We start from the raw sequence: 14,019 nt of genomic DNA on the forward strand, positions 1-14,019 counted from the left end.
AACTTACAGAAATACAAGTTATTATGTCATTTTAGGTAGAATAATGAAGCCAAAATGCATAGCAAAAGTGTCAAAACACCTATCTTATGTTGAAAATTCAAAAAATAATTGAAAATGCATTCTACATAAGCCTTCATGCTTGTTTTACCGTGTTTTTAGTGTTTTAACACAAGATTATGAACAAAAGAAGAATCTAGCGAATCAAGCAAAAACTAGACGAGAATACCATATAGGACATGAGAAGAGGTTCACTAGGAGACAAAAATGGTAGTTTTAGCGGTGTGACTTGTTGGTAGAGGCTACTTTCAGTGTTGACACATCTAGAAGAATAGTTTCCCGCCTAAACGTTGCATGTAAAAAGATTCCTCCTACACCATTAAAAAAGGCTTGAAGGGGTCAAACCCTAGAGAAAGATGGAAAGGAATAGTCTTTCCACTGTCTGTAATGGTTTCTTCTTCTTCTCTGATTAGATTGTAAAGTGAAAGCTTAGAGTCTAAGTAGAGAAGAGTTCATCTTCCACTTTTCCTCTAACTTGTAATCTTTTTCTTTTTCTTTTCTTTTCATTTTTGTTTGTCTTTGTAATATATGTTATTCATATCGTACAATGGCCGAAGGCCTACATTATTTACTTTTCATCTGCCAATGTGTTAATCGTAGTTTAGGTTTGTGATAAGTTCTTGATAAGAAGTTTTGCTTATAACTCTACTCTTATCACATTAGCTGAGCTATATACATCACTTGACCAGTGTATATTGCCAACTATCTGAGAGGGCAAGTAGCAAAGATATGACTAACGCACGCAAGGAGGACTTCAGAGATAAACTACATCTTGGTGAGATATCTGTCATTATTTGTATCCAAACAGGAGAACAAGTGTAGGCATTAGGCACCGAGAGGTTGCTACCCTTAAACGCGAAGCTCTATAAGTTTTATAAGTAAACACTTCTAGATATATATTGTTTAGTTAGGCTTAGTCATTTGGATCCCAGAAGGAGACCAAGTGTGGTGTTTAATGACTCAGAGAGGAGGCTGTCTTAATCATAAACTAGTTAAGCAAGTTATATCGCAAAAGGCTTTCATATTGCTTAATCGCCTAATAATGCGTAGACCTTCCTTTACCCCTTTCTTACGTACAAGTTAGTTTGTATCTCCACCTCATTACCATTCCAGTACCCCTTAATCTCTAGTGTACATAAGTAGATGCGTAGTTTTAACTTCTATTGGTCATACTGTATAGTTTATTCTTTTATACCGCCTAATTCATAAGTATTATCCTATGTTTGACCCTGAGTCATCCAGGAAAAACTATTATTTCGCTTACACTTGGACAAGCAATAAAAAAATGTGTACTCAATGAGGATTTAGCTATTATGCGATAAAGAGGTACATAGCGATAAATAGGAAAAATTCTTATGCATTTTGGTTCCATTATTCTATCTAAAAGGCTATAATAACTTGTATTTCTACAAGTTATCACAAGCCTAGAGTTTATTTCATCCTGTAGATATGAAGAGTTCAGGTATAGAAATAAAGAAAGAAAAGGAAAAGTTAAAAGCTAAAAGTTGAAAAGAAAATGTGTTTTGCTAAGTTTATGTATGTTTTGCTCATGGTTTTCATTATCATGCTTTGTTTTAAAAGTTGTCACTCACGGGTTTTTATAGCTCAACTTTCAATGTTTAATTCCCTTATAGGTAGAGATCTGGTTCTAGCATCTATTAAAGCATTCACCTACTCAACTAGAAGTTGATTAGATTTTGTACGACCATTCCATACATGCATGATCATTTTGTAATTAAACTAGTGGAAGAACTAATTGTTGTGGTCTGTAATAGGCTAGTATAAGAGTTTGCTTGATTTATGGAAACAATGTTGTTTAGTTGAAAGTATGGACCTCTTTTATTTTGTCTATATAAGACTATTGAGCATATTGTCCAAAAGTTGGGTAAATATGAAGATGTATTGAAAGAAATTTAAATGATCGTTTTCAAGATAGACTTTTATTTACGCATCTTGTGTCTAAGTGTACTTGATTAGAGATAACTAAGAGTTACAGGTTACTCGGAGTTAACAAGCATTGTTAGAAGAAGAACGATGTCGGTTTGCTTCATGCCACATCTTGGGTCTAGTTAAGAAGTGCTCTGGGATGGGATGTGAAAATTAATCAAAATTTCAGAAAGCTTATGTAGAAAATGTCTCTTTAAGGTTAACTTGGGATGAGTGGTTTGTCTAAACAAGTCATGTCAATTGAGCGATTCCAATTGCAAACGATCCCTGAGTGAGTCTCCTTTTTAAGGTAGGACTACTAGACGAATAAGAAATGGAAAATGTGCTTAACAATTTGAAAGAAAGACATAAGGTCATTTTTAAGGGATCCTGAGCAGTGTTGATTATTTAGAGGCTACAGGGCTCAATACTTCAAATATAAGGATGATGTTTTTAGGTAATGTAGCTAAAATGTGAAGAAACAAGTTTGTAAAATAAAGTTTTTCAAATTGAGTTTTGAATTTTAGGTTATAAATCGCAAAAGGTGAATTGTGAAATTTCAAAGGATAAACAAGCAACATCGAGCCATGAACAAGCAAGGAGAATGAGGGCTAGGCGTTGAAGCTAGGTTGTTAAGGAGTTGTCAAAGTGATTTTCACGAACAAGCTAGGTGACAAAGTAAGTCGTGCACACTAGACAAGAGTTATGGCGACTGTGAGGTTAGTATTTGTAGGCGGATCACTGTCTGTGCACAAGGAAGGCAACAGAAGAGTGTTATCAAATGATAACTTATAGAAATACAAGTTATTATAGCCTTTTTATGTAGCATAGTGCATCATTAACGTGATATAAAAGAGGACATAATGCAAACCAAAGTAGGTCGAAATAGAACAAATGTGTTATGCGAGTAGCAAAAGGTATAATGCCTATTTATCATGATTTTTATTGTTTTCACATAGGATTTTAGAGAAAAAAAAGTGGATTTGCGAAATGAAAAACACAACAATGAAAGGAAATGATGCTAGGCAATATGAATCACTAGAAGTAGAGGCAATGTTAAAAAATAGTTGAAAACTGAACCGAACTAAAACTGAATGCATGTGGTTTAGTGCAGTTTTGTTTAAATTCAAGTTGCTTTTTATGTGGTTCGATTCAGTTAAGACATTAAACCGATTGTAAAGTCAAACCAAACTATAAGACAGTAAAATATCATATAGAAAGCGAAACGATTGTGTAAGAGGGTAAACAATCGTATAGATATAAAGCTAAACGATCGTGTAAGAGATTGAACGATCGTATAGAAAGCTAAATGATTGTGTAACAGGTTGAAAAATTGTATAGAAAGCTAAACAATCATGTAGGAGATTATACACACATACGTCTATGGTATGGGATGATTTAAAATCAAACCAAAATCAAAACGCATATTCGATTCGATTCTAATTTTTTTTACATAGATGTGTGTTTGAGTTCGATTTTGGATGAGATTTTTTTTTTCGTATTTTGTGGTTCGATGTCGTTTCAGCTTCGAACCTATGGAAGAGTTATACACTACAGATGTGTCTATGCATCTAGGTCCCTTGGCAAGGAAGAACCGTAGTATCATCGCTTCTGCTCTGCATAGGTTCCTAACCTCGTTTTTCCTGAACTTCATTGATCATTTGCATCATGACTCTCAATGTCCTAATCGTTCATTGCAATAAGTATGTACCCTCAATCATTCATCACAATGTTCAAATGACCTTTCCCGATCCTTGTCGCTTAGCTAACTGAAATTGTGCTTATCCTTAGCTCTGCGCGGGGACACTTCTATTGATGACTTCATGGAGGTTCTCATTTTCATTTGCGACCAATTGCATCCATTGAGATTCCTCTAGGTCATCATCTAAAATATACATTAATTTTGGGGTTGGTTCAAGCCATCACAGATTTTTTTGGTAACTTGAACCTTTTTACGCGATTTTCGGCAGATCATGTGATTCACCAAAATCAAATGCTTTGCCCAAACTCAAGTAAAATTCTACTCTAACATCTAAAAATTAATTTTCCGACAATGGCATAAAAAACATTGTTGGAATTTGTGTTTCGACTTAATAGTTTTATGCTTGTAGACTGCAATTGCAATATATCATCGAGTCTGGTCATCACGCGTAATATGCTCACCATCACTCTCTGTAGAGCATGCTTCAATTATAGGCAAAGATTCATGGGTCATGATCACAACATGTAAGATGCTCACTATTGGCCTCTTCATCGCTTAATTTCTATATCCTCGTTGAGTACAAGTTTTCCTACTACTTGACCAAGTGAAAGAAAATTAGTAGGTTTACTTAGGTGATCCAGGGTCAAACACAGATAATTGTTTTCAGACGTTAGTTCTAGAATCTACTTATCGTTTAGCCGTTATGACAATTAAGTTGAAAGAATACAACGCTAACTACAACTACTTACCTACAGCTAGAGACTCATGCATAGAGAATAAATTATGGCAAGGTGGGAGATTGAACAAACTAACTTGTATGCGAGTAAAAGGTGAAGGAAGGTCTACACATTATTAGGTGATTAAGTAGTGCGAGAGTCTTGATGCGATATAACTGCATAATCAGCACATGATTAAGGCGACTTTCTTTCGAGTGTTTAGGCGTCACACTTGCTCACCTTTCAGGATGCAACTGACTATGCTTGATAGGCGAATTATATCTAGATGACTTGACTTATAATACTTATAGGACTTCTCGTTTAAGGACGGCAACCTCTCGGAGCCTACTGTCCGCATTTGTTCACCTTTTGAGATACATATGTTCGAAGTTACCTCACTAAGGTGAAGTTTGTTGCCAAACTCCTCCTCGCGCGCATTAGCTATATTCTTACTACTTACCCTCTCAGGTAGTTGGCGATTGACATTGGTCACGTGATGTATATATCTCAACTAATGTTATAAGGTTTATAAGCTAGTTGTCTTATCAAGAATCTATCACAACTCTAACCACTGATAACACAATGACAGGTGAGAAGTCAAGAAATGATGGAGTGAAACGGTGTAAACATGCATTATACGTATAAAAAATATAGGTCTTTAACAAATGTACAATATGAACATCACATATAATACAATGAAGTGTAAGATGGAAAGAAAGAAGAAGGGAAAGAATTACTATAAGTTAAAGAGAAAGCGAGAGAATGGTTCTTCTCTTGTTTGAACTCTATGCTCTCTAACTGGCATTTTTGGGCCTTCTTTGACTTATTCGAGGCCCCCTCTTGATGGAGGCAAAGTGCTTGTATAGGCTACTTTTCAACGAGAAATTTCTATTCCTCTGAGTGTGTCAGTGTTGTCATCTGGCTCTGTGAGGTCACATCATCCCAACTACCATCCTTGTTTTTGTGTGAGCGTGTGATGGCTTGGTTCCTTGTCTGTGGTGTTAATCGCCAAATTGGTTCTCATCACGTAGCTTTTGTCCGAGCTGTCTTTTACTATTTGCTCCTTTCTTCTTTTTCACTTATCTTGCGTTTAAACATGACAACCACATAAAATAGGAATGACGTTTAAACAATTCATGTGTACTGGTCATCTTTTTATGCGTTTTGACCTCATTATTCTAATAGAAAGGGCTTTAATAACGATCATTTATGCACGTTGTCAATGTGGGTTTACGAGGACTCCATTGTATTGGATGAGTGGTTAGTTATTGTAAACTATGCAATAGGTCATGGGCCATGATCACTGTATGCAAATTACTCACTATGACCCTCTTCATCACATAACCACTAAATCCTCGTTGAGTACAAGTTTTCCTACTGTTTGCCCAAGTGCAAGCAAAGTATTAGGTTTATCTGGATGATCCAGGGTCAACATAGGAAATTGATTCAGGACATTACTTCTAGGCATTACTTTAGCATTTGGATAAAATTAGTTTAGTGGAAAAAATTGATTGAATAAAGTATAAAATAATCATAACTAGAAATATAAACTACTTGTGCACGTCGAGAGAATCTGTAAACGGAAGTAAATAGATGTTAGATGGAATTACAATCTAACTTGTATGCAAGAAAAATGTGTAGAAAGGTCTACACATTATTAGGCAATTAAGCAATGCGAGAGCCTCGATGTGATATAACTCACATAATCAGCCAATATTAAGGTGGCCTTCAATCGAAGTGTTTAGGCGCCACACTTGCTCACCTTTCAAGATGCAAATGACTATACTTTATTAGGCGAGATATATTTATAAAATTTCACTTATAAAACTTATAGAACTTCTCGTTTAAGGACAACAACCTCCAAGCGTCTAATATCTGTACTTGTTCCCCTTTTGTGATACAAATGTTTGAAAGTTTTCTAGCCAAGGTGGAGGTTGTTGCCAAACACCTCCTTGCGTGCATTAGCCTTATCCTTGCTACTTGTCCTCTCGGGTAGTTGGCGATTGGCACTAGCCAAGTGATGAATATAACTCAACTAATGCGACAATATTTATAAGCGCTCTAGACCCCTCATCAAGAACTTATCACAACTTTAACCACTAATAACACATTGACAAGTGAGAAGTCAAGAAATGATGAATTGAAAAAGTATAAATATGCAATATATATATAAAAAAATATATATAGCTTTTGGCCATTGTACAATATGAACAACATATATTACAAAAAAAAGTGCAAAAATAGAGAGAAAGAATAGTGGAAAAATATTACAAGTTAATGGGAGGAGCAACGAAAGTATGGATACTTTCTTACTCAAATGCTGAGCTTTTGCTTTTACAATTGACCGGAGAAGAAGAAGAAAATTTTACAGACGATGGAAGACTATTCCTTTCCGCCACTCGCTTTCTCTCAAGGAATTGACCTTCTCAGGTCTTTATCCCCACACAGGGGCTCACAATTTTAAAAATTTTGCTATAAGTTGCAACTATTTTTTTAAAATTTGCTATGTTTGAAAATTTTTCTATATATAATTTTTTTTAACACAAAAGGGTAAATATGTCTAAAAATATTTTTCTTACGTTCTCCTCTTTATATTAAATATATATATAAAGTATAGAGTTGCATAACTATTTTAGTATACAATTAATATATATAGATTTCTTTTAATTTCAACACCCATGCTTAACATGCAAGAAATAAAAAAGAAAATTAAATTTATTGAAGAAATTCTTTAACACGTGGGATGGAAGTGAATCATTACTAGTTTAATTTAGAAGTATTGAAAAATAATGATACCTAATTAACTAGAATTATATTAATTATTTAAATTTATTAACATACATTAACATTAAAGATGGAATGTCACACCCACCCCGAGCACCTGCTTGCTCGGCCCGTGACGTGGCATGAAGTCAGCCGAAGTCATTCACCTTCATAACAACTTCAACGGACACATGACATGAACACTTGCAAAACTTTTAAACAACGAAAGACTTTCATTGAAATAAACTATTAAATTGTACTTTGAAATTTGTAGTGCAGTCTATAGGAAATCTGTTTTAAAACATATCATAGAAAATGAATAAAACATGAAGATATAAATATTTGAACAATCACAATACTATATGAAACAAAACAATGTCCTTACATAATGAAAACTAAGTTGGTCTGGCAGTAGTAAGTTCAACATACGGAGATCCAATCTATACTTGGAAAGAGGGAAACCATTTTGAAAGAGTAAGTCGAAAGACTTAGTGAGTAACAATTTTATAAAACTGTTTATTTTCATAAACATTTTAGTATAAAACTGAAGTTTAAATACATTTATCAATAAACAGTCATAACATGAAACTTGAAACATTTGCATAGCTTTTTTAAGGCAATCTTCCAAAGCCACGAACAATATTTACCCCTTCGTCCGAAAAAGACGGAACAGTCATTGAGTAGCTAACCCTCCTCCTTTATGGCATAAAATATACCCCTCCTAATGGTCGATAAACTATAGTTTTGTCAACTCTACCATCAGTATGAAGTTAACCACATATATAAAATAGGTCTCAGAATATTGAGGCATGGATAAAAACATTTGAAAACATTGAAATATTGCCTTGAAAGTTTTGAAATATTTCCTTGATCATGAAATCATTCAAACATGGGATAACTTGAATAACAGTTCATAAGCATTTATCATAAAACATAACTTGAAAACATGTTCATAAATCATTTTACAAGCTTATTTATAGTAAAACTTGAAATTATGTTTAATAATAACATTTAGAAATCGATGTGTTACTCACTATCACTTGAATAGAGCCTTCATCGTAAAATTCCTCTCAAGCATCCTTGATCTAAAAAAAATTATATTTAATCATTAATTAACCCCTTGAACATGAAAATATCCAAAACTTTCCTGAAATTTTCTAAAGATAACACAACAGCTTAAAACAGCCCATTGGAGCCAAATGACATGATGGATGGGGCTGGTCGTGCGCGCATCGACTGGGGCCTTGTCGCGTGCTACCTCACTGAGGTGGGTCATGCACCACGTGCTAACCTCACTGAGGTGGGTCATGCACCACGTGCTAACCTCATAATAGGTCTGTCGCCCACGTCTTTGTTGCCTACCCGACGTGCCCATCGCATGCTTTGCGCGTGTTGTACTCCCCACACACCATGTGTATCGGATTAACCTCTAAGGCAAGGTCATGTGCACAGCCTGAGCGCATGCTTTGCTACTCAGTTGTGCCATGACCTTGACATATGCGTGCAACTTGGCCAAAATAACCTCTAAACCTAAAATGCTCGCCCATGGCACTTACACATGCAAGCCTCTTGGCCACTACCTAGAACACTGTTTTAATTCTAGAATCATGACACAACTTTGAAAAATCATAACCTATAATTCATAACTTTTTTTATAAAACTTTCTTCTACAAAGTTGCTCTAAATTGTCTTAACTTTCTTATATCAAATGTGCGAAGGAATATTCTTTGCTCAGATTATCCTGAAAAATTACCTCCTCACCTAATCTTGATCCAATGGCAAATCTTCTTGAATCGAAATTAAACAACCTTCTCTCACAAACTATACTCAAATTTTAAACTTTTAAGACCAATTTGATTGATTTTGTATGAGTGAGTTATGAGAAATTCATTGTTGAAACTACCTATTCATAGAGATCTTTGCATGAGATTAAGGTGACACTTAATAATTGATTAGACTCGCCTCTTAAGCTCTTATTTATACCTCATCATCTCCTCCACGTCCTCCTTGGCTGAAAAAATGCACATTTGCATGGTTAAGACACATGAATTAGTCCATAATCGATTGCTTACAACATGCCTCATACTTGTCTTAATCCCATGGCTAACCTCTATGGCCTTCTCGCATAGCCCTTGGCCGCCTAGTCTTCCTCGCATGAAATATTCCTCGCCTAGCTCACTCAAGTGACAATCTTCCTCTCCCAACTAACCTCTCAAAGCTTGTCGCCAAGCCTCAACTTCAATCGCATAGATAACCTATTTGAAGGTCATCTTGTCTCACAAGCTCCACACCTAGCATTATCTTTGGAGGTTATCTTATCTACTTGGCTGGATAGCCCTTGCTCCCAAGGCCAAAGCATGTACAAACGCCTAAGTTTTAGAGGTTCTCAAGCCTCATCTTGCTGTCCAATGACACTCCTTTAGAGGTTCTTTGGGCTTTCTTTGCCGCCCACATAACTTCTAAATAACCACTAAACACACAATATCAAATATTTCTGACACTTAGTCAAAATTTTCAAATTTCCTTTTTTTCTCAAACCTAAACCTAAATTCCAAGTATTTTCATATTTTTTTTTCCATAAATTTCATTTCCTCTTATTCTTGACTTAAATTCCAAAGGTTTAAGACATTTTGGAGTTTCACATGGAAAATGAGTAGTTTGGAAAAAATTGAGATTACAAGCATAAAATCTTGAAATTTAGGGACAAAATTGAAACAAAACTCAAACTTCAATAGTAAAATTATAACATTTTGAATTCTAGAGACTAAATTGGAACAAACTTAAAAACTAAATATGCTGCATTTTGAAATTTAGGAACCAAATAAAAGCGATATTAAAAACCTAGGGACTAAATATGTACTAATTTTCTCGAAAGAAATTAAACATTTTATACTTTCCAATGAAGAACCTACATCGAGATAAGTAGTAAAAAAAATTCCATACTTTCGCTAGTGAACATCAATTCAAGTAATTTACTTGGCTAATCAATGGAACTTGATGCCTTGTGCTGTCAATTGTTGGAGAGTAAACTAAGACAATTGAAGTCATAAAGTTTCTCATTATAACAAAGTTTGTTCTCATAATTTCATTCACTTTAGCCTTAATTGCTTGGTGCCACGAGTGTTTTAGACAATTTGCCTTATAATTTCCATAGAAAAGAAACATTATCACACTCATATTGGTAATTTTTCTTATAAAGAATATCGTACATAAGCTCTTTTCGTAAATAATTATTTAACCACTTATAGAAATCATTAAAAAAACATAAAGCTTACCCTAAAACCACACATGCATTGTCTCATCATCCTTAGAATGAGTAAGAATAAAAATTCAACACCGTTCTCACTAAGTTATCTAGAAGTAGGTTTACCCATTGAACGTAGATCATGGGATTTTCAATCAATTAAGTTGAAATGACTCTCTGGTTAACTTTTTAAAACTATTGGTTATATATATTTTCATTGGGCTTGAATCAACCAACTCTCAAGTTGGATTTTTTTTTCTTTTTTGTTAAGAGTATATGTGCAAGACTATGTTTGATCTTAATTATAGAGTTTGTTTGTTTAATTTACTAAAAAGACATAAGCTATATTCACACTTAGGAATACCATACAAAGTTATTTTAGCCTAACTAAAAAAATATCCCTAACTTCATTTTGTTGACATATAAAATTTAACGAAATTTGTAAGTTTTAATTTATTGATTTATTTTGAGTAAATTACGTACTCTCATTGTTATATGTAATTGCTATTTTTAATTAAATATCTTATGATTATATACGACTCAACTGTTGCCTTCGAGATGCATGGTTTTCTCTGTCATAAAGGAACATGTCCACATAACTCACCTATAAGGACGCTTTGTTCTCTCATATGCATGTGTGAGATAGGTAGTCAACAAAGTATGAAAAATTGCAATTAATTCAGAAAAAACTACACATTTAAATTGACATTAAATTAATAATGCCATTGTTTCGAACCGATCATATATATGACCATAAAACCAGTAAAAAGAAAAAAAGATCACAAAACTCAACCACTAGAACACATATTCAAAATAAAACTACAAAAAGTAGGAAAATATAATGGAATATAACAATGTCAAACCCTAAGCCAGAAATGTAAGTAAAAGGCAGAAAAACATAAAAAAACTACCAGAAAAAGAAATTAAAACCACATGATTATGTTATAACATAACTAATACATAATGTTTTTTACTAAATGACAATTGTAAGGATGAAAATTAAAGAAAAATGAAAAATCAAATCTTAGAGACATCTATTTTGTTTTTGTCTTTTAATAGAATATTAGATATAGATAGAATATAGACCTAATTTAGTTTTCTCTTTTTTCTTTTTTTAACTCTCAAAATTACAAAACACCAATTAAATCTGACCACCTAATTGACTTGTCTTCTTCACTACCAAAAAAACTTCGTCAAACCCTAAATTTGATATCTTTTCAAACCCTCCATTCATTTTCCCTCTCCCATTTCTCTCTCCTATTTTTTTACCTTGTATATAATCTCTCAATCTCCCCTCTTCATCTTCATCCCTCCATCTCTCTAACATTGCAGGGTTTTCTCTCTTCTCCTAAGAGAAAATTACTGCCTTCTCATATCAAATTTCACATTTTTACCCGTTTTTTTTACATTCTAATTTTACTATGGCTTCTCAAACTGTTCTTGTTTTTGCTTTGATCTTCCTTGCCGCTGTTGCCGGAGTTTTTGCGGAGGCACCGACCGAATCTCCTTCAACATCTCCCTCACCTAAAGCTTCCCCATCGGACTCTGAATCGCCTTCACCGTCTTCTTCTTCTCCTGCAGGCTCTCCAAAGGCCTCACCTGAGACGACATCCCCATCCCCGGCAGCTTCTTCTCCATCTTCGTCCTCTGATGCTCCAACCAGCAATTCGCCCACCAGCTCTCCAACATCCTCCCCTTCCGTTTCTCCTTCTCCTGCCACTGACTCCCCCTCTGACTCTCCTGCTTCTGACTCTCCTGTTGCTGACTCTCCTGCTGACAGTCCTGCAGACACCCCGACTGCTGCTTCACCAGATTCCGATGTCTCTTCTCCTCCATCACCTGATGCCGCTGATGCCCCCACTGCTGATGGTCCTGCTGCTGCCGATGGCCCTACTGCCGCCGATGGCCCTACTGCCGCCGATGGCCCTGTTGCCGCCGATTCTCCTGCTGATTCACCCGCCAGTGACGAAAGCAGCGGTACAGATCTGAAACTCACCTCCGCCATGGTCGTTGGTGTCGTTGCCACTGTTGGATTCTTTGCATTCTAAAGATAGCTTATTGATCTAAGCATGTTTAGAGAGTATGGGTGATAAATTCTCACATTAAATGAGATTGTATTCTTTTAAATTTATATAATTAAAATAAAACAAAAAATGAAGAATGTGTAAACCAATTCATCTGGAAAAAAAAGTTGAATTATAATTTTGGACATTGTACTATACTCATTTTGCATTTATATAAAATTTTACATTTTGAAAAAAATAACTAAGAGATAAGTATTTGTTTGTGGATCAAGATAAAATATTACATTATTCTTATGGTTATTATTATTAGATGAAGATAATAAATTTGTTGCATATACTATTTAAGGTTAACTTTCGTAAATAGAATAAATGGACAAAATATTGACCGTGTAACAAATGGAAAAAGTCCATGGAATTTATTTTTTTTAAGAAATTTCAGGTTTGTTCTTCTCTATCATCGTCTTTCTTTCCTTTTCTTATGCTATCTTTTTTCTTTTCTCGTGTGATATTTTTTCTTTTCATCATTTTTTTTCTCTTATTCTGTAATTTTTTAAAAATATTTCCATTTGTCTTTCCTATTCATATTCTTTCTTGTGAAATTTTTATTTTTCTTCTCATCGTCTTTTTCTCTTATTCTATAATTTTTTCTTTTCCTTCTCATTGTCTTTTTCTCTTCTTTTGTAATTTTTTTATTTTCCTTTCAATCAATTTTTTCTTTCTTCGGTAATTTTTTTCTTTTTTTCAAACCATTATTTGGTTTTTGAATATTGTGTTAACACATCGTTGCAATATTAGATGACCAAATATAAACGATTGTGTATAAAAATAGCCAAATCTAAACGATCGTGTTACAAATATAAACGATCATATACCAAATCCAAACGACCGTGTACCAAATATGTTGAAAAAAGATCGTTGAGATTTGGCTACTCTAATTTAAGCGATCAAATCTAAATGATTATGTATCAAATCTAAACAATCTTATACCAAAAAATCTTGAAAAAAAAATCGTAGAGATTTGGTTACCCTAATTTAAACGATCATGCGTCAAATTTAAACGATCAAGTATAAAAAAAAACTAAAAAAATAATCGTTTAGAATTGGCTACATAAATTTAAACGATCGAGTATCAAAAAAATCTTGAAAAAACCCATTTAGATTTGATTGCCGAAATTTAAACGATAGTCTCTCAAATATATTATGTGTTCTAGATGTCAATTAATCATAGGACATTTTTTGTTTTTTTCATTGTGAATCTGTGGAGAGCTTTTTCCATTTTCGAAATTGTTCTATAACGTGTAAATATTGTGTCGCTTTGTTATATTTTTTAAAAGAATTCAATATTTAACTCGATCAAATCTTTTAAAATTATGATAAATTATGCCAATCATCTCACTACACTTTAGTGCTAAATCATCTATTACAATATTTCAATGGTGGATAGTTCATTTTTTTACCTTCCATTGTTGGTTTTTTTTCTATAGAAAAACTAAGTAGTTCATATAAAAGAATCAATCCCATTAGAGCATATATCTTAATGGATAAAAATCTATTGCTATTGATGGAAAAAAATCTAGTCAAGAGAAC

General features: G+C 33.9%; 1 protein-coding gene across 1 annotated transcript; it reads left to right on the plus strand.

The window, feature by feature from the left end:
- The first annotated feature begins 11,630 nt into the window (after positions 1–11,630).
- Positions 11,631–12,577, plus strand: LOC105434916 (classical arabinogalactan protein 11). Its single transcript, XM_031882094.1, has one exon. It carries the CDS (start codon positions 11,830–11,832, stop codon positions 12,454–12,456), a length of 627 nt encoding a protein of 208 aa, XP_031737954.1. The 5' UTR covers positions 11,631–11,829; the 3' UTR covers positions 12,457–12,577.
- Positions 12,578–14,019: the final 1,442 nt, after the last annotated feature.

This window comes from Cucumis sativus, chromosome 3 (assembly GCF_000004075.3).
Source record: "Cucumis sativus cultivar 9930 chromosome 3, Cucumber_9930_V3, whole genome shotgun sequence".
NCBI lineage: Eukaryota > Viridiplantae > Streptophyta > Magnoliopsida > Cucurbitales > Cucurbitaceae > Cucumis > Cucumis sativus.

Coding starts and splice junctions, on each gene's coding strand:
- LOC105434916 (XM_031882094.1), top strand. CDS start 11,830: ATGGCTTCTCAAACTGTTCTTGTTTTTGCTTTGATCTTCCTTGCCGCT.